Source organism: Oncorhynchus gorbuscha, linkage group LG15, assembly GCF_021184085.1.
Source record: "Oncorhynchus gorbuscha isolate QuinsamMale2020 ecotype Even-year linkage group LG15, OgorEven_v1.0, whole genome shotgun sequence".
NCBI classification, from domain to species: Eukaryota; Metazoa; Chordata; class Actinopteri; order Salmoniformes; family Salmonidae; genus Oncorhynchus; species Oncorhynchus gorbuscha.
In genome coordinates this window covers 12,718,687-12,739,269 of record NC_060187.1, presented here as the reverse complement: position 1 = coordinate 12,739,269, position 20,583 = coordinate 12,718,687, and the positions used below count along the sequence as shown (strand labels likewise).

Below are 20,583 nucleotides of genomic sequence, written 5' to 3'. Positions count from 1 at the left end.
ACAGACAGACAGACAGACAGACAGACAGACAGACAGACATACAGAGACAGACAGTCCAGACATACAGAGACAGACAGTCCAGACAGACACATACATACAGTCCACAGACAGACACATACAGTCCAGACAGACAGACACATACAGTCTACAGACAGACAGACAGATACAGTCCACAGACACATACATACAGTCCACAGACAGACCCATACATACATAGTCCACAGACAGACAGATACAGTCCACAGACAGACAGACAGACACATACATACAGTCCACAGACAGACAGACACATACATACAGTCCACAGACAGACAGTCCACAGACAGACAGATACAGTCCACAGACAGACAGACAGACACATACATACAGTCCACAGACAGACAGACACATACAGTCCACAGACAGACAGTCCACAGACAGACAGTCCACAGACAGACAGTCCACAGACAGACACATACAGTCCACAGACACATACATACAGTCCACAGACAGACACATACATACATAGTCCACAGACAGACAGATACAGTCCACAGACAGACAGACACATACATACATAGTCCACAGACAGACAGACACATACAGTCCACAGACAGACACATACAGTCCACAGACAGACAGACACATACAGTCCACAGACAGACAGACACATACAGTCCACAGACAGACAGACACATACATACAGTCCACAGACAGCCAGACACATACATACAGTCCACAGACAGCCAGACACATACATAGTCCACAGACAGACAGTCCACACACAGACAAAGACAAACAGACAGATAGACACACAGACAGACAGTCCACAGACAGACATACAGAGACAGACAGTCCAGACATACAGTCCAGACAGACACATACATACAGTCCACAGACAGACACATACAGTCCAGACAGACAGACACATACAGTCCACAGACACACACATACAGTCCACAGACAGTCCACAGACAGACAGTCCACAGACAGACACATACAGTCTACAGACAGACAGACAGATACAGTCCACAGACACATACATACAGTCCACAGACAGACAGACAGACACATACAGTCCATAGACAGCCAGACACATACATAGTCCACAGACAGACAGTCCACACACAGACAAAGACAAACAGACAGATAGACAAAGACAAACACACATAGACAGACAGACAGAGACACAAACAGACACAGACAGACATTAACAGACACACAGCAGATCTCAATACACAAAGACAGAAGCGCACAAAAAACACATTCCTGGCTGTTAAAACCTCAGACGTACCAGCAGGAATCATGAGTGAGAGAGTGGTAGCGGAGGCTGACTTGATGACCTTGTTGAGTGGTCTGGACTGGGCGTGTCTGTCTGTGTCTCCAGACAACAGTCTGTGACGGGCCCTCCTAGCTGCCAGGTCACTGATGGCCTTAGGGGTAGAGGGAGAGCTGTCTGCCCCTGAACCACGCTCCCACACATCTCCTGAACTGCCCGCTATGGAGAGAGAGAGAGAGAGAGAGAGAGAGAGAGAGAGAGAGACAGTGAGAGAGACAGTGAGAGAGACAGTGAGAGAGACAGCGAGAGACAGACAGAGAGAGAGACAGAGAGAGAGACAGCGAGAGAGAGACAGCGAGAGAGAGACAGAGAGAGAGACAGAGACACAGAGACAGAGACACAGAGACAGATAGAGACAGAGAGAGAGACCGAGAGAGAGACAGAGAGAGAGGGAGACAGAGACACAGAGAGACAGAGAGACAGAGAGAGAGAGAGACAGAGAGAGAGAGAGAGAGAGAGAGACAGAGAGAGAGACCGAGAGAGAGACAGAGAGAGAGGGAGACAGAGACACAGAGACACAGATAGAGAGAGACAGAAAGAGAGACAGAGACAGAGAGAGAGAGAGAGAGAGAGAGAGAGAGAGAGAGAGAGAGAGAGAAAGGCAGAGGATCCAGTACCAGGAACATACTGTAAGACATTTTGTCATGTGAATGGAATGAAAGCACACAGTACATGCATATAGCATATGTTCCACCAGTTTCTGTTGTTTTCTGTAACATATGGACAATAAAGTTGTATTAAATTGTACTGACGTGTGAGTGTGGCTTTGCTGAGCTGGCTGGCTGTAGAGTCTGGTGTTGTGGGGGACTCGTCCAGTTTCAGCTCTCTCTCCACGGGAAGCTCAGGGATGGAGAGGGGCAAGTCCTCGCTGCGGGGGCCCCTGACTCCACCGGGTGTCTGGCTGAGCAGGCTGGGGCTCCTATAGCTGGGGGCCACCCCTGCTTCCTCCTCTGAGGAGATGGCGAAGCGCGGCATCTCGATGATGGCGGAGCAGCAGCGCCTTCGCACCGTCAGGGGAGGGCTGGAGTCGCTCTCCGTGTGGGACGACTCTGAGACAGACAGACGCTTACGCAGACTGAGGGAGGGAGGCACACAGGGAGGTTACAGTTCTGTTGTTGGTAATGGAAGGGACAGACAGACAGCTCATTTAGTAGAATACTTAAATAATTAGCATAGACTATCAAGTAAATGAGGCTTTGGTGTCCTCAGAAGAACCCCTCATACTCACATCTCAGGTGACCCCACCAGCCAGTTGCGGTCTCTGGACTTGAGACTACTGAGGCTGTCAATGCGTTCTCCTCCCTCCTCACTGAGGCTACGCTTGGTGGGCGGGGGGGTCTTCTTCTCCTCATGGAGGGATAGACGCTCCATACTGCTGTACACCTAAACACGCAGTTTGATTGAAAATGATGTAGTACATGGAGTGATTACATTTTCAGCAGGGGTGCTGTGTGTGTGTGTGTGTGTGTGTGTGTGTGTGTGTGTGTGTGTGTGTGTGTGTGTGTGTGTGTGTGTGTGTGTGTGTGTGTGTGTGTGTGTGTGTGTGTGTGTGTGTGTGTGTGTGTGTGTGTGTGTTGTTAACCTTGCTGAAGCGGGGCGAGCAGGAGGAGAACTGACGTATCTCTACGTGTTCGTCATCGTTGGTGTCGTCTTCATCTTCAGAGTCCAAGTGGTGGTACCTGTCTGAACGGGCTGGGGGGAGGGAGAGGGAGAGAGGAGAGAGAGAGAGTGAGAGAGAGAGTAGCATTACACAAGACTACTGGACTGGACTGTCCACAAACTCACTTTCAGGAGCTCTGTTCTATTATTCTAAGTACAGGAATAGTATAATAGTATAATGGACAGTAGGTGAGACTTACTGTCAAAGTAGCTGGTGTCGTCCTCTGACTCTAGCTGAGGGATGAACTCTGCCTTCTGTCTCAGCAGAGTGTTCCAGTCCAGATTATAGAAGAACCGATGCTGCTTCACCTCAAATGCACTGCCTACAACACAGAGAGTGAAGAAATGACAAGGAGACCACTGCCTACAACACAGAAACTGAAGGAATGACAAGGAGACCACTGCCTACAACACAGAGACTGAACAAATGACAAGGAGAGCACTGCCTACAACACAGAGACTGAAGGAATGACAAGGAGACCACTGCCTACAACACAGAGACTGAACAAATGACAAGGAGAGCACTGCCTACAACACAGAGACTGAAGAAATGACAAGGAGACCACTGCCTACAACACAGAGACTGAAGGAATGACAAGGAGACCACTGCCTACAACACAGAGACTGAAGGAATGACAAGGAGACCACTGCCTACAACACAGAGACTGAAGGAATGACAAGGAGACCACTGCCTACAACACAGAGACTGAAGGAATGACAAGGAGACCACTGCCTACAACACAGAGAATGAAGGAATGACAAGGAGACCACTGCCTACAACACAGGGACTGAAGGAATGACAAGGAGACCACTGCTTACAACACAGAGACTGAAGGAATGACAAAGAGACCACTGCCTACAACACAGAGACTGAAGGAATGACAAGGAGACCACTGCCTACAACACAGAGACTGAAGGAATGACAAAGAGACCACTGCCTATAACACAGAGACTGAAGAAATGACAAGGAGACCACTGCCTACAACACAGAGACTGAAGAAATGACAAGGAGAGCACTGCCTACAACACAGAGACTGAAGGAATGACAAGGAGACCACTGCCTACAACACAGAGACTGAAGGAATGACAAAGAGACCACTGCCTATAACACAGAGACTGAAGAAATGACAAGGAGACCACTGCCTACAACACAGAGACTGAAGGAATGACAAGGAGACCACTGCCTACAACAGAGACTGAAGGAATGACAAGGAGACCACTGCCTATAACACAGAGACTGAAGAAATGACAAGGAGACCACTGCCTACAACACAGAGACTGAAGGAATGACAAGGAGACCACTGCCTACAACACAGAGACTGAAGGAATGACAAGGAGACCACTGCCTACAACAGAGACTGAAGGAATGACAAGGAGACCACTGCCTACAACACAGACAGACTGATAAAGACTAAATGACAATTTGACACTGTGTAATGTGAGACGTGCAGGTAGTGTACTTGTTTCTATGAGTTATGTTTGTCAAATAATATGTTTGTAATCCATCACCTGTGCCCAGCCGCTCCAGAGGGTTCTGTCTGAGGAGTTTAGAGATGAGGTCCTGGGCATCGTTAGGAAGAGCCTCCTCCTCCTCTGGCCATATGATCTCATCTACAAATAGAGGACGGAGAGCAGACGTTGTGGTCAGACGGATTTCTCCACAAACGTTTTCAAAACAAAGCAATACTTCTCCCTGACCTTTTGTTTTTGTCTGTTGAAAATGCAGACTCCTGTGTGCTTCTGTTCTCTGTGACACTCACCACTGATGACCTGTCCAAAGAGCTCCTCAGGTGTGTCTCCAAAGAAAGGGGCACAGCCCACCAGGAATTCGTAGAGGATGACCCCCATGGCCCACCAGTCTACTGGCTTCCCATAGCCCTGTCTGAGGATCACCTCTGGGGCGATGTACTCTGGTGTACCACACACCTGGTCGTACACACAGAGGGGAAGGGTCAAGTATAGGCAGGGAGAAATACACGGCAACTGTCACACACAGTACAATGTTGCATTCACTTAGTCCTTTTGTCTCATACCTGTTGACATACACTTCTGTCATAGACACTGTTATAGATAAGGGAAGCGTGATCAGTGACAGAGTTTGGGTGTTATGTGTTGGGCGCCAGAGGCAGGGGCGGACTGGTGAGCTGGAATTTCGGGCAAATGCTAGAAGGGCTGGTACATTTTGAGCCTAGTGGGCCTGTGTAATTATTATATATGTTTTTATCTGTTATCTGTCAAATAATGGGTTCCTCAAAGAAAAGGAAATGGCCCAGTGTGGGGGCCTCTAGGAAATGAAAGGGCCCAGTGTGGGGGCCTCTAGGAAATGAAAGGGCCCAGTGTGGGGGCCTCTAGGAAATGAAAGGGCCCAGTGTGGGGGCCTCTAGGAAATGAAAGGGCCCCGTGTGGGGGCCTCTAGGAAATGAAAGGGCCCAGTGTGGGGGCCTCTAGGAAATGAAAGGGCCCAGTGTGGGGGCCTCTAGGAAATAAAATGGCCCAGTGTGGGGGCCTCTAGGAAATGAAAGGGCCCAGTGTGGGGGCCTCTAGGAAATAAAATGGCCCAGTGTGGGGGCCTCTAGGAAATAAAATGGCCCAGTGTGGGGGCCTCTAGGAAATAAAAGGGCCCAGTGTGGGGGCCTCTAGGAAATAAAAGGGCCCAGTGTGGGGGCCTCTAGGAAATAAAAGGGCCCAGTGTGGGGGCCTCTAGGAAATAAAATGGCCCAGTGTGGGGGCCTCTAGGAAATAAAATGGCCCAGTGTGGGGGTCTCCAGGAAATAAAATGGCCCAGTGTGGGGGCCTCTAGGAAATAAAATGGCCCAGTGTGGGGGTCTCCAGGAAATAAAATGGGCCGGTGTGTTAGAAATGCCTTATCCAATTTTTGGTCCCAGTCTGCACCTGGCCAGAGGTGTCTCTCTCTCTGTACCTGTTTATCCAGGAACTCCCTGGTATCTTTCTCTATGTGTCCTTCATACAGATTGGTGGTGAGGCTCATCAGACCGATCTTCGACAGCCCAAAGTCTGTCAGCTTGATGTGGCCCATCGACGTGATCAGAAGACTGCAGGAAGGGGGAGAGAGATATGATGTTAGAATCATGAGATAGTGAATAAAGCATATAGGTAGTGAATTATTAAAGCCCACGAGAAGTATTAATGATAAATTTAACAGGTAAATCTTTCTTAATAAATGTTTTTATTTTTCTCCCCAATTTCGCGATATCCAATTGGTAGTTACAGCGTTGTCCCATCGCTGCAACTCCCGTACGGACTCGGGAGAGGCGAAGGTCGAGAGCCATGTGTCCTCTGAAACACAACCCTGCCAAGCCGCACTGCTTCTTGACACACTGCTCGCTTAACCCGATAGCCAGCCGCACCAGTGTGACGGAGGAAACATCGAACAACTGGCGACAATGTCAGCGTGCACTGCGCCCGGCCAGCCACAGGAGTCGCTAGAGTGCGACAGAGTAAGGACATCCCGGCCGACCAAACCTTCCAGCGAATTGTGCGCCACCTCATGGGTCTCCCGGTCGCGGCCGGCTGTGACACAGCCCGGGATGATACCCGGGTCTGTAGTGACGCCTCAGGCACAGCGATGCAGTATCTCAGACCGCTGTGCCACTCGGGAGGCCACAGTTAAAGCTTCTAGACTAGAGGACAGTGTGTGTGTCTTACTTGTCAGGTTTCAGGTCCCTGTGTACGATGCCATAGTTGTGGAGGTACTCCAGTGCCAGTACAGTCTCAGCAAAGTACATGCGTGCCATGTCCACGGGCAGCGCCCCGATGTTCTTCAGCAGGGTGGCACAGTCACCACCTAGTCAGGGTAGAGACAATCAGGATACACCCCCATTCACTTCCTAGTCAGGGTAAAGACAGTCAGGATACACCCCCATTCACTTCCTAGTCAGGGTAGAGACAGTCAGGATACACCCCCCATTCACTTCCTAGTCAGGGTAGAGACAGTCAGGATACACCCCCATTCACATCCTAGTCAGGGTAGAGACAGTCAGGATACACCCCCATTCACTTCCTAGTCAGGGTAGAGACAGTCAGGATACACCCCCATTCACTTCCTAGTCAGGGTAGAGACAGTCAGGATACACCCCCATTCACTTCCTAGTCAGGGTAGAGACAGTCAGGATACACCCCCATTCACTTCCTAGTCAGGGTAGAGACAGTCAGGATACACCCCCATTCACTTCCTAGTCAGGGTAGAGACAGTCAGGATACACCCCCCATTCACTTCCTAGTCAGGGTAGAGACAGTCAGGATACACCCCCATTCACATCCTAGTCAGGGTAGACAGTCAGGATACACCCCCATTCACTTCCTAGTCAGGGTAGAGACAGTCAGGATACACCCCCATTCACTTCCTAGTCAGGGTAGACAGTCAGTATACACCCCCATTCACTTCCTAGTCAGGGTAGACAGTCAGTATACACCCCCATTCACTTCCTAGTCAGGGTAGACAGTCAGGATACACCCCCATTCACTTCCTAGTCAGGGTAGAGACAGTCAGGATACACCCCCATTCACTTCCTAGTCAGGGTAGAGACAGTCAGGATACACCCCCATTCACTTCCTAGTCAGGGTAGACAGTCAGTATACACCCCCATTCACTTCCTAGTCAGGGTAGAGACAGTCAGGATACACCCCCATTCACTTCCTAGTCAGGGTAGACAGTCAGTATACACCCCCATTCACTTCCTAGTCAGGGTAGACAGTCAGTATACACCCCCATTCACTTCCTAGTCAGAGTAGACAGTCAGTATACACCCCCATTCACTTCCTAGTCAGGGTAGACAGTCAGTATACACCCCCATTCCCTTCCTAGTCAGGGTAGACAGTCAGTATACACCCCCATTCACTTCCTAGTCAGGGTAGACAGTCAGTATACACCCCCAGCCACAAACATGGAGTGGGAAGAAACTGTCAGTGGGCGTATACAGTAAAAAATGAAGAAGGATGCCCCTTTCCGATTCTACTAATTAACTGCTCATCAGGACCTTGATTAGCTGGATCAGGTGTGTTACAACTGGTTTGGAGCAAAAGCCTGCACAACCAGTAGCTCTCCAGGAGCAGGTTGGCTACCCGTGATGTTTCTGAACCGTGTGTATAGCAGTCGCCTTCTACATACTCCATGACCATACAGAGGTGTCTGTTGTTTGTGTGTGTGTGTGTGTGTGTGTGTGTGTGTGTGTGTGTGTGTGTGTGTGTGTGTGTGTGTGTGTGTGTGTGTGTGTGTGTGTGTGTGTGTGTGTGTGTGTGTGTGTGTGTGTGTGTAAATGAGCTGTGTGTGTGTATGATCAGCCCTTACCCTCCACATACTCCATGACCATACAGAGGTGTCTGCGTGTCTCGAAGGAGCAGAACATTGAGACCACGAAGGGGTTCTCAGCGAAGGTCAGGATGTCTCTCTCTACGAAGGCCTGCTGGATCTGGTTCCTCAGGATGAGGTTCTGCTTGTTGATCTTCTTCATGGCAAAACGCTGACGGGTCTCCTTGTGGCGCACCAGAAATACAGCACTGCAGAGAGAGATCCATGGAAGGGGAAGGCCGGGGGGAGAGGGGGGTTGAGAGAGAGCGAGAGAGAAATAATCAAATGACGGCCAACAATGTTAGACATTTTGTGGCCGTTATCATCATTGTCATGAGGTAACAAAACCATGGGGAAGTTTCAGTCTCATGGGGACCCAAATCTAACTACCTGTAGCTCAGGACCCAAATCTAACTGCCTGTAGCTCAGGACCCAAATCTAACTGCCTATAGCTCAGGACCCAAATCTAACTGCCTGTAGCTCAGGACCCAAATTTAACTGCCAGTAGCTCAGGACCCAAATCTAACTGCCTGTAGCTCAGGACCCAAATCTAACTGCCTGTAGCTCAGGACCCATATCTAACTGCCTATAGCTCAGGACCCAAATCTAACTGCCTGTAGCTCAGGACCCAAATTTAACTGCCAGTAGCTCAGGACCCAAATCTAACTGCCTGTAGCTCAGGACCCAAATCTAACTGCCTGTAGCTCAGGACCCAAATCTAACTGCCTGTAGCTCAGGACCCACATTTAACTCCATTGTGTCCTCCTCCCAGAGCGCTAAGAACCTTGGTGTGATCCTGGACAACACCCTGTCGTTCTCAACCAACATCAAGGCGGTGGCCCGTTCCTGCAGGTTCATGCTCTACAACATCCGCAGAGTACGACCCTGCCTCACACAGGAAGCGGCGCAGGTCCTAATCCAGGCACTTGTCATCTCCCGTCTGGATTACTGCAACTCGCTGTTGGCTGGGCTCCCTGCCTGTGCCATTAAACCCCTTCAACTCATCCAGAACGCCGCAGCCCGTCTGGTGTTCAACCTTCCCAAGTTCTCTCACGTCACCCCGCTCCTCCGTTCTCTCCACTGGCTTCCAGTTGAAGCTCGCATCTGCTACAAGACCATGGTGCTTGCCTACGGAGCTGTGAGGGGAACGGCACCTCAGTACCTCCAGGCTCTGATCAGGCCCTACACCCAAACAAGGGCACTGCGTTCATCCACCTCTGGCCTGCTCGCCTCCCTACCACTGAGGAAGTACAGCTCCCGCTCAGCCCAGTCAAAACTGTTCGCTGCTCTGGCCCCCCAATGGTGGAACAAACTCCCTCACGACGCCAGGACAGCGGAGTCAATCACCACTTTCTGGAGACACCTGAAACCCCACCTCTTTAAGGAATACCTAGGATAGGATAAGTATCCCCCCCCCTTTAAGATTTAGATGCACTATTGTAATGTGACTGTTCCACTGGATGTCATAAGGTGAATGCACCAATTTGTAAGTCGCTCTGGATAAGAGCGTCTGCTAAATGACTTAAATGTAAATGTAATGTAACTGCCAGTAGCTCAGGACCCAAATTTAACTGCCTGTAGCTCAGGACCCAAATTTAACTGCCAATAGCTCAGGATATGAATATTATTGATACCATTTAAAAGAAAACACTTTGAAGTTTGTGGAAATGTGAAATTAATGTAGGAGAATATAACACATTAGATATGGTAAAATATAAAGAAAAAGCATGTGGTCTTTTGTACCATCATCTTTGAAATGCAAGAGAAAGGCCAAAATGTATTATTCCAGCCCAGGCACAATTTAGATTTTGGCAACTAGATGGCAGCAGTGTATGTGCAAAGTTTTAGACTGATCCAATGAACCAATGCATATCTGTTCAAAATGTTGTATCAAGACTGCCAAAATGTGCCTAATTGGTTTATTCATACATTCAAGCTCATAATTGTGCACTCTCCTTAAACAATAGCATGCTATTAGTTCACTCTAATAGCTACTGTAAATTAGACAGTGCAGTTAGATTAACAAGAATGTAAGCTTTCTGCCCATATCAGATATGTCTATGTCTTGGGAAATGTTGTAGTTACTTACAACATCATGCTAATCACATTAGCCTACGTTAGCTCAACTGTCCCGCGGGGACACACACACACCGATCCCGTGGAGTCGGTCTGATAACGGTACAAGTCTGTCTCTCTGTCTGTTGCGCTCTCTCTCTCTCGCTATGTCTTACCCATAGGCCCCGTTGCTGATGAGCTTGATGTTCTCAAAGTCCTCCTCCCGTGGGGCTTTGGTTTTAGGGGGAGCTACAACAGGCACGGTGGCCCCTCGACTATCCACAGCGTCGTCTGTCTCTGGTGTGTCTGGGTTCCCACTGTCGTAGCTGCTCAGCTGGGCCATCTCCTCCAGAGGATCTCTGGTGAGACCCAGCTGGCTGATGATGTAGCGGGGGATGTCTGACTTGATGCCCTGGCCCTCCTTGGCATGGCCCTCTGCTGCCTCCAAAAGATGATAGAACTCCTCTGGGTCAAACTCCTGCAGACCAGGGGGGGTAGAGTGAAGGGGAGGAGTTGGTAGAATGTGGGTGAGGGAGAGAAAAGGAAGGGGGAGGTAGAGAAGAGTGTGTTAAAATCAGCCAATGCATTAGAGGTTGGAATGTGTGTGTGTTTGTAGTGGCTCAACCTGAGGGGAAACCTGAACGCATCAAAAAGAGGTCATGGATTACAAAATAATACACAACATTGGACACTGTACAGTCGGTGAACAATCCTTTGTTTCCTTGTCCTCTGACAAAGACATAGAGGCTCTCTACCCGCCCACCCCCCCAGTCTACCCCCCACCATCCCAATCTACTCCCCCACCACCCCAGTCGACCCTCCTTCCACCCCAGTTTACCCTCCATCACCCCACAACCACTTCAGTCTTCCCCCACCATCCCAATCTACTCCCCCAGTCTACTCCTCACCACCCCAGTCTACCCCCACCACCCCAATCTACCCCCAAAGTCTACCCTCCACCACCCCAGTCTTCCCCTACCATCCCAATCTACTCCCCCAGTCTACCCTCCTTCCATGCCAACCTACCCTCCACCACCCCAGTCTACCCCCTTACCACCCCAGTCTACCCTCCTCCACCGTCTACCCTCCACCACCCCAGTCTACCCCCTTACCACCCCAGTCTAGCCCCTCCACCACCCCAGTCTACCCTCCTTCACCCCAGTCTACCCTCCTTCCATGCAGTCTACCCTCCTTCCACGCCGTCTACCCTCCTTCCACCCAGTCTACCCTCCTTCCACCCAGTCTACCCTCCTTCCACCCCAGTCTACCCCTTACCACCCCACCACCTCTCTTCAAGCTGTGTGTGCATCCATTTGTAAAAACCCATCTTGTGTGTTGTCATATCATTGGCTGCATGTGATTAGTCAAAAACACAGATGTGAGCACTGGGGCAGCCTCCCTCCCTCCCTCCCCAATTCTCTACCTCCCCCTCTCTCATTCCCTTCCTCCCTCTCTCTCATTCCCTCCCTCCCTCCCTCTCTCTCATTCCCTCCCCATTCCCTCCTCTCTCATTCCCTTCCTCCCTCTCTCTCATTCCCTTCCTCCCTCTCATTCCCTCATCCCTCCCTCCCTCCCTCTCATTCCCATTCCCTCCCTCCCTCTCATTCCCTCTACCCCCCTCTCATTCCCTCCCTCCCTCTCTCTCATTCCCTTCCTCCCTCTCTCTCATTCCCTTCCTCCCTCTCTCTCATTCCCTTCCTCCCCCTCTCTCTCATTCCCTCCCTCCCTCCCTCCCTCCCTCCCTCCCTCCCTCCCTCCCTCCCTCCCTCCCTCCCTCCCTCCCTCCCTCCCTCCCTCCCCCCTCCCTCTCATTCCCTCCCTCCCTCCCTCTCTCTCATTCCCTCCCTCCCTCCCTCTCTCTCATTCCCTCCCTCCCTCTCTCTCATTCCCTCCCTCCCTCTCTCTCATTCTCTCCTCCCTCCCTCTCATTCCCTCCCTCCCTCTCTCTCATTCCCTCCCTCCCTCTCTCTCATTCCCTCCCTCCCTCCCTTCCCTCCCCTCTCTCTCATTCCCTCCCTCCCTCCCTCCCTCCCTCCCTCCCTCCCTCCCTCCCTCCCTCCCTCCCTCCCTCCCTCCCTCCCTCCCTCCCTCCCTCCCTCATTCCCTCCCTCCCTCCCTCTCTCTCATTCCCTCCCTCCCTCCCCCTCTCTCTCATTCCCTCCCTCCCTCTCTCTCATTCCCTCTGTCCCTCTCATTTCCTCCCTCCCTCCCTCTCTCTCATTCCCTCCCTCCCTCTCTCTCATTCCCTCCCTCCCATCTCCAGAGAGAGGGATGAGGTGGAGGGAAGGTTCCAGCTGCTTAGCCATGAAGGAGGAAGGGGGATGATGAAGCACCGTCTCTAGCCCCACTCCCCTCTCCCCGGCTGGGCAGAGAGCAGCAGCGTGCTGGGGCTGTTGGAGAGAAGGAGCTGGGAGACTGGATGGATGGAAGCCCTTATGGGTGATACATAAACATGTGTTGTAGGCTGTTTCATGTGAGCTGCATCTGTCTCTGAAGACAGTAAATACAGTGTCATGCTTGAGTTACCACACAATAAGGAGTACATCTCTTTAATTTCCCTTGCTGGGTGACTAGGTGGCTTATTAACTATGAGAGGAAAATGACTGGCTTGCAAACCGGAAGCAATTTATGAAAAAAATAAGAAAAGGATTTGAAAACGAGTCATTATTCACAGCGGTAAACCCTGATAGACACTCATCATTTATCTTCCTGAGCACTTAGGATGAAGATTTTCATTCATTTGAAGGAAACATTGTTGGTAAACATCTCTGATTATCCCCAGTCATGTTCCTCTTACCAGACATTCTAACAGGCGTGCAGGACGAGCGATGACCATCATCAGCTTCCTAACCAGCTGGGTGACGAAGGTAACCTCCACACTCTCCGAGCGCTCGTGAGCCTAGACATGAACCCAGAGAGGACAGCAGAGTAAGACGAGCACACCGGTGGTATGAACCATCAGTACTACCTGGAGGGGGTAGAAGACAGAGAAGATAGTGTGTAGACCAATAAATATTGTTTGTTTTTTACACTGCTGCTACTCGCTGTTTATTATCTATGCATAGTCACTTCACCCCTGCCTCCATGTACAGTTTACCTGGACTAACCTGTACCCCCACACACTGACTCGGTACCGGTACCCCCTGTATATAGCCTCCACATTGACTCGGTACCAGTACCCCCTGTATATGGCCCCACACTGACTCGGTACCAGTACCCCTGTATATAGCCCCCACATTGACTCGGTACCAGTACCCCCTGTATATAGCCTCCACACTGACTCGGTACCGGTACCCCTGTATATAGCCTCCACATTGACGGTACCGGTACCCCCTGTATATAACCTCCACACTGACTCGGTACCCCCTGTATATAGCCTCCACATTGACTCGGTACCAGTACCCCCTGTATATAGCCCCACATTGACTCTGTACCAGTACCCCCTGTATATGGCCCCCACACTGACTCGGTACCAGTACCCCCTGTATATAGCCTCCACATTGACTCGGTACCGGTACCCCCTGTATATAGCCTCCACACTGACTCGGTACCGGTACTCCCTGTATATAGCCTCCACACTGACTCGGTACCGGTACCCCCTGTATATAGCCTCCACACTGACTCGGTACCGGTACCCCCTGTATATAGCCTCCACACTGACTCGGTACCGGTAACCCCTGTATATAGCCTCCACACTGACTCGGTACCGGTACCCCCTGTATATAGCCTCCACACTGACTCGGTACCGGTACCCCCTGTATATAGCCTCCACACTGACTCGGTACCGGTACCCCCTGTATATAGCCTCCACACTGACTCGGTACCGGTACCCCCTGTATATAACCTCCAAAATGACTCGGTACCGGTACCCCCTGTATATAGCCTCCACACTGACTCGGTACCGGTACCCCCTGTATATAGCCTCCACACTGACTCGGTACCGGTACCCCCTGTATATAGCCTCCACACTGACTCGGTACCAGTACCCCCTGTATATAGCCTCCACACTGACTCGGTACCGGTACCCCCTGTATATAGCCTCCACACTGACTCGGTACCGGTACCCCCTGTATATAACCTCCACACTGACTCGGTACCGGTACCCCCTGTAAGTCGCTCTGGATAAGAGCGTCTGCTAAATGACTTAAATGTAAATGTAACCTCCACACTGACTCGGTACCGGTACCCCCTGTATATAACCTCCACACTGACTCGGTACCGGTACCCCCTGTATATAGCCTCCACACTGACTCGGTACCGGTACCCCCTGTATATAGCCTCCACACTGACTCGGTACCGGTACCCCCTGTATATAGCCTCCACATTGACTCGGTACCGGTACCCCCTGTATATAGCCTCCACACTGACTCGGTACCGGTACCCCCTGTATATAGCCTCCACATTGACTCGGTACCGGTACCCCCTGTATATAGCCTCCACACTGACTCGGTACCGGTACCCCCTGTATATAGCCTCCACATTGACTCGGTACCGGTACCCCCTGTATATAACCTCCACACTGACTCGGTACCCCCTGTATATAGCCTCCACATTGACTCGGTACCGGTACCCCCTGTATATAGCCTCCACATTGACTCGGTACCGGTACCCCCTGTATATAGCCTCCACACTGACTCGGTACCGGTACCCCCTGTATATAGCCTCCACATTGACTCGGTACCGGTACCCCCTGTATATAACTTCCACACTGACTCTGTACCGGTACCCCCTGTATATAGCCTCCACACTGACTCTGTACCGGTACCCCCTGTATATAGCCTCCACACTGACTCGGTACCCCCTGTATATAGCCTCCACACTGACTCGGTACCCCTGTATATAGCCCCCACACTGACTCGGTACCAGTACCCCCTGTATATAGCCTCCACACTGACTCGGTACCGGTACCCCCTGTATATAGCCTCCACACTGACTCTGTACCGGTACCCCCTGTATATAGCCTCCACACTGACTCGGTACCGGTACCCCCTGTATATAGCCTCCACACTGACTCGGTACCGGTACCCCCTGTATATAACCTCCACACTGACTCGGTACCGGTACCCCCTGTATAGAGCCTCGTTATTGTTATTTTATTGTGTTACTTTGCATTATTTTTTACTTGAGTTTATTTGGTCAATATTTTCTTAACTCTTTCTTGAACTGTACGGTGGTTAAGGATTTAATCAACAGTGCATTGCACGGTAAGGTTTACACTTGTTGTATTCGGCGCATGTGACAAATAAAGTTTGATTTGATAGTTTACATCAGGCATGGGCAACTGACGGCCCCCACCCCTCAGTCTCAACTTACTGTTGAGCTACAGTAGAATACACAAGGTGCAATCTCTACATGTGGTTGTGCATTAACAGTTTCTCTCTTGTTATGTCAGTCAATTAGCCACGCCAGCTAACATGTTTTAGATTGGAAAAGTTAGTCTAGCGACCAGCTATCTAAATCTGTAGTTGGCCTAATCATGGCCCAATTACCATTACCAATTACTTTTTGGGGCCACTTTTTTTAAGGCAGGTAGCTAGACAGGCAGACCAGGTAGGCAGCAGAGGCCCCAGGGGCTCCTTTCTACCCCTGAATAATTGATGAAGGTAATGAAAGCGGCAAAGTGCTGGAGGTGGAGGGAGGAATGGAGGGAGAGGCTGATCTCCTACCGGTATAGGTGAATAATGGGGCAGCAGCGGGACTGTCATTCATGTTTACAGCCGCTAATTAACCACACTGTGTGTGTGTGTGAGAAACAGTCTAAGTGTGTGTGAGAGAGGTTGTGTGTGTGTGAGAGAGGTTGTGTGTGTGAGAGACAGTCTACGTGTGTGTGAGAGAGTCTGTGCGTGTGAGAGACCGTATACGTGTGTGTGAGAGACAGTCTACGTGTGTGTGAGAGAGGTTGTGTGTGTGTGAGAGAGGTTGTGTGTGTGTGAGAGAGGTTGTGTGTGTGTGTGAGAGAGGTTGTGTGTGTGTGAGAGAGGTTGTGTGTGTGTGAGAGAGGTTGTGTGTGTGTGTGTGTGTGTGTGTGTGTGTGTGTGTGTGTGTGTGTGTGTGTGTGTGTGTGTGTGTGTGTGTGTGTGTGTGTGTGTGTGTGTGTGTGTGTGTGTGTGTGTGTGTGTGTGTGTGTGTGTGTGTGTGTGTGAACAGTGTCTCTGTATTTGTGTGTCTTCTAAACTGCCTATGAGATGCTGTAACTGTGAGCGATAGACAGCCTGCCACAGGACTACCTATGCCACCGATGGACAGTGCTGAGCTGAGGTTACCCTGGGGTCCTCCACGGGGCCAGAGGTGGGGGTTGCTATGGTGACAGGTCACTGAGGCCTGGGGTAGAGGTTAAGGTGGATGAGGTGGTCTCCTGTGAGGTTTTTAATGGTGTCCCTATGTGGGGTGGAACGGATGGCTAGAGGAGGGTTACAGTATTGGCCTGGAGCTCTGACAGGACAGACAGACAGAGAGGGAAAAGACAATGAAGAAGAGCACTGATGGCCACCACTGGCTGACAGACTCACTGACTGCAAGAGAGAGAGTGTTAATGTACGGTGTCAAATATCATACACTGAATCATCATAGTAAGTTGTGTACCAGACACAATACTTCCACAGGTACGTGCTCCTTTTCAAGCCAAAAAAGTTCACGTAAACATAACCGTTGGTTACTTATTAAACACAAACTCTCACAATCTCATACCTGTTCCTCACAGATATACCTGTAACAAACCACGATGATCCAGCAAAGACCAGCACCCTGACCTCAATCCAAACATCACCCCCCCAACTGCAAACAGACAGGAGACAAGACCCGAGACTCAACTGGAAAAGAGTTGTGATCCCATGTGAGTGTGCTCCATTCTCTCCTCCAGCTCCTCTGTTCCAGAACATGTTGCAGCACCTCCCCTTCCTCTAGCCTCCTCTGTTCCAGAACATGTTGCAGCACCTCCTCTTCCTCTAGCCTCCTCTGTTCCAGAACATGTTGCAGCACCTCCTCTTCCTCTAGCCTCCTCTGTTCCAGAACATGTTGCAGCACCTCCTCTTCCTCTAGCCTCCTCTGTTCCAGAACATGTTGCAGCACCTCCTCTTCCTCTAGCCTCCTCTGTTCCAGAACATGTTGCAGCACCTCCTCTTCCTCTAGCCTCCTCTGCCATGACACGCCAGACATTGTCCAGAGAATGAAACAACAGGAAACCGTCCTCTCCGGGTACCTGTTCAACACCTCATCTTCTCCACGGCACGTTTATATCACCGCCACCTGCCGCGCTCCGCTCGGCTCCCCAACCCTGTCGCCCAATTAGTGCCCTGGAGGTGATGTCCTCCTCGCACTCCTTCTCTCTGTTCTCTCTTGTTCTGCTACAACGTTCTGTCTGTTCTCTCTTGTTCTGCTACAACGTTCTCTCTGTTCTCTCTTGTTCTGCTACAACATTTTTTCTCTGTTCCGTTCTCCAGATGTGGCCAGAGTGTGGTTGTCGTGAGGTTAATACTCTGTCTACTGCGCTCTCACACACTAACCACATTTCAACAGGCATGAGCCCTAACGCGGGATGGTTTAAACAGCCAATCCAAGACTGGAAAACTCCCTGCAGACCCCTCCTTCTATGGCTTCATCCTTCCCTTCGTCCCCCCCGTCTCGCTCTCTCACTCTCAGTGCACCCCTCCTCCTGGGTGTCTGGGAGAGTCATCTGTCACCCTCGCTGACTGCTGGGGTGTGAAATTAGAATCAGGGAGAGGAGAGGGAGACACACACCCCACCTGCGACTGGGGTGGGCAGTACGAGGCCACTGCGAGCCCCCCAGCTCTGTAACAGAGCTAATGGAGATATCAATGACATCACACACCATGGAATGTCCCTGAAACCCTAACACAGACATCACCAACCCATCTTGTGACTAACATATTGGAGGCAGTTGTGGGGGCTGTGCCTCATATGAACAGAAAGAGAGAGGGAGGGATGGAGAGGAGAGAGAGGGATGGAGAGAGAGGGAGGGAGAGAGAGGGATGGAGAGAGAGAGAGAGGGAGGGATGGAGAGAGGAGAGGGAGGGATGGAGAGAGAGAGAGAGGGATGGAGAGAGAGCGAGAGCGAGAGAGAGGGATAGAGAGAGAGAGAGAGCGGGAGGGATGGAGAGAGAGAGGGAGGGATGGAGAGAGAGAGAGGGAGGGATGGAGAGAGAGCGAGAGCGAGAGAGAGAGGGAGGGATAGAGAGAGAGAGCGGGAGGGATGGAGAGAGAGAGAGGGAGGGATGGAGAGAGAGCGAGAGGGAGGGATGGAGAGAGAGCGAGAGCGAGAGAGAGAGGGAGGGATAGAGAGAGAGAGCGGGAGGGATGGAGAGAGAGAGAGGGAGGGATGGAGAGAGAGGGAGGGATGGAGAGAGAGAGGGAGGGTGTTTCTGATGGACTAAACGGGTCAAAGTGGCTTCCTGACAGACTTAATGATGATCAGTGAGCACCTTATTGAAACTATATGTGACGGGTGAACAAACATGACTCACATGATTTCTGTCTCCGATATCTAAATTAACATGAGTTGGACGATATATTCACTTCATGGATTATTCTAATGGATGTTGGTGAAAGTCAGGAAATAGCGCTAGAAGCACCCAAAGAGAAACAACACACTCTACTTACATCTTGCAGTAGTTTCTCCAGGTTCTCCTGCAGTTCGTAAAAGTAGCGTGACGTGATGCATCCCTCTCGGCTTTTAACCAGGCAGTCTCTGGACAGCTCTATGACCTGGTGGTGGATGAAGCTGAGGACCCCGTCGGCCAGGGGCATCACCTTGTCAGGGGCCGAGGACGACAGGAAGTCAGCTAGACGGTCCTCCATTTGAGCCGTGGCCTGCAGGAGGAGGGGGGTTGAGGTGAGTCACACATACAGCCTCTACCACACAGCTCACAGTAAGCTTTATTACAATGGAAAAGCCATTTGAAGGACTGTCATAAAATGGTTAGTATTTTAATTACATGTATTTAATCTCTGAATGTATTTATGTCAAATAAGTCATAATAAACAAATGAATAAAGAGTTTGTCCTGGTCGGCCGGTACCTTGGGAAAGCGCTCCTTGTACACATGGTTCATCATGACGACCTCATGGTCAAAAGAGATGGGTGAGCGACCAGGGCTGAAAGCACACAGACACACAGAGATGAGTGGAGAAGAGGTCAGTCCTCTGTAGCTCAGTTGGTAGAGCATGGTGCTCATAATGCCATGGTAGTGGGTTTGATTCCCGGGACCACACATATCTAAAATGTATGCACGCGTGACTTTAAGTCGCTTTGGATAAAAGACTTCCATCTGCTAAATGGAATATGTTATTTTGATATATTAAAAGACTGTAGCTCAGTGGTCTACAACAGTTCAGAGAGATTAGCATACTGAATGAGAGTAGGGGTCTGTAATCTACACCAGTCCAGAGACTAGCATACTGCATGGGAGTAGGGGTCTGTAATCTCCACCAGGCCAGAGACTAGCATACTGAATGAGAGTAGGGGTCTGTAATCTCTACCAGGCCAGAGACTAGCATACTGAATGAGAGTAGGGGTCTGTAATCTCCACCAGGCCAGAGACTAGCATACTGAATGGGAGTAGGGGTCTGTAATCTCCAACAGGCCAGAGACTAGCATACTGCATGGGAGTAGGGGTCTGTAATCTCCACCAGGCCAGAGACTAGCATACTGCATGGGAGTAGGGGTCTGTAATCTCCACCAGGCCAGAGACTAGCATACTGCATGGGAGTAGGGGTCTGTATTCTCCACCAGGCCAGAGACTAGCATACTGCATGGGAGTAGGGGTCTGTAATCTCCACCAGGCCAGAGACTAGCATACTGCATGGGAGTAGGGGTCTGTAATCTCCACCAGGCCAGAGACTAGCATACTGAATGAGAGTAGGGGTCTGTAATCTCCACCAGTCCAGAGAGGGAAGCTGAGCTAGGACCTTCTAATGCACATGGGAAGCTGAGCTAGGACCTTCTAATGCACATGGGAAACTGAGCTAGGACCTTCTAATGCACATGGGTAGCTGAGCTAGGACCTTCTAATGCACATGGGAAGCTGAGCTAGGACCTACTAATGCACATGGGAAGCTGAGCTAGGACCTTCTAATGCACATGGGAAGCTGAGCTAGGACCTTCTAATGCACATGGGAAGCTGAGCTAGGACCTACTAATGCACATGGGAAGCTGAGCTAGGAGCTAGGACCTACTAATGCACATGGGAAGCTGATGCACATGGGAAGCTGAGCTAGGACCTTCTAAT

General features: G+C 50.7%; 1 protein-coding gene across 12 annotated transcripts in view; it reads right to left on the bottom strand.

Moving 5' to 3' along the window:
• mast2 (microtubule associated serine/threonine kinase 2) overlaps positions 1-20,583 on the bottom strand; it is a 303,372-nt gene that overhangs the window by 12,083 nt on the left and 270,706 nt on the right. For all 12 annotated transcript variants that reach the window (XM_046300154.1, XM_046300155.1, XM_046300156.1 and 9 more), the window contains 14 exons: positions 19,375-19,450; positions 18,957-19,166; positions 13,138-13,239; positions 10,517-10,818; positions 8,286-8,494; positions 6,644-6,782; positions 5,898-6,030; positions 4,738-4,903; positions 4,487-4,588; positions 3,178-3,300; positions 2,901-3,010; positions 2,547-2,701; positions 2,071-2,393; positions 1,274-1,477 (listed from right to left, as the gene is read on the bottom strand). In XM_046300154.1, the coding sequence (XP_046156110.1) occupies positions 1,274-1,477; positions 2,071-2,393; positions 2,547-2,701; positions 2,901-3,010; positions 3,178-3,300; positions 4,487-4,588; positions 4,738-4,903; positions 5,898-6,030; positions 6,644-6,782; positions 8,286-8,494; positions 10,517-10,818; positions 13,138-13,239; positions 18,957-19,166; positions 19,375-19,450 (2,354 nt within the window). The remainder of the gene's footprint in view (positions 1-1,273; positions 1,478-2,070; positions 2,394-2,546; positions 2,702-2,900; positions 3,011-3,177; positions 3,301-4,486; positions 4,589-4,737; positions 4,904-5,897; positions 6,031-6,643; positions 6,783-8,285; positions 8,495-10,516; positions 10,819-13,137; positions 13,240-18,956; positions 19,167-19,374; positions 19,451-20,583) is intronic.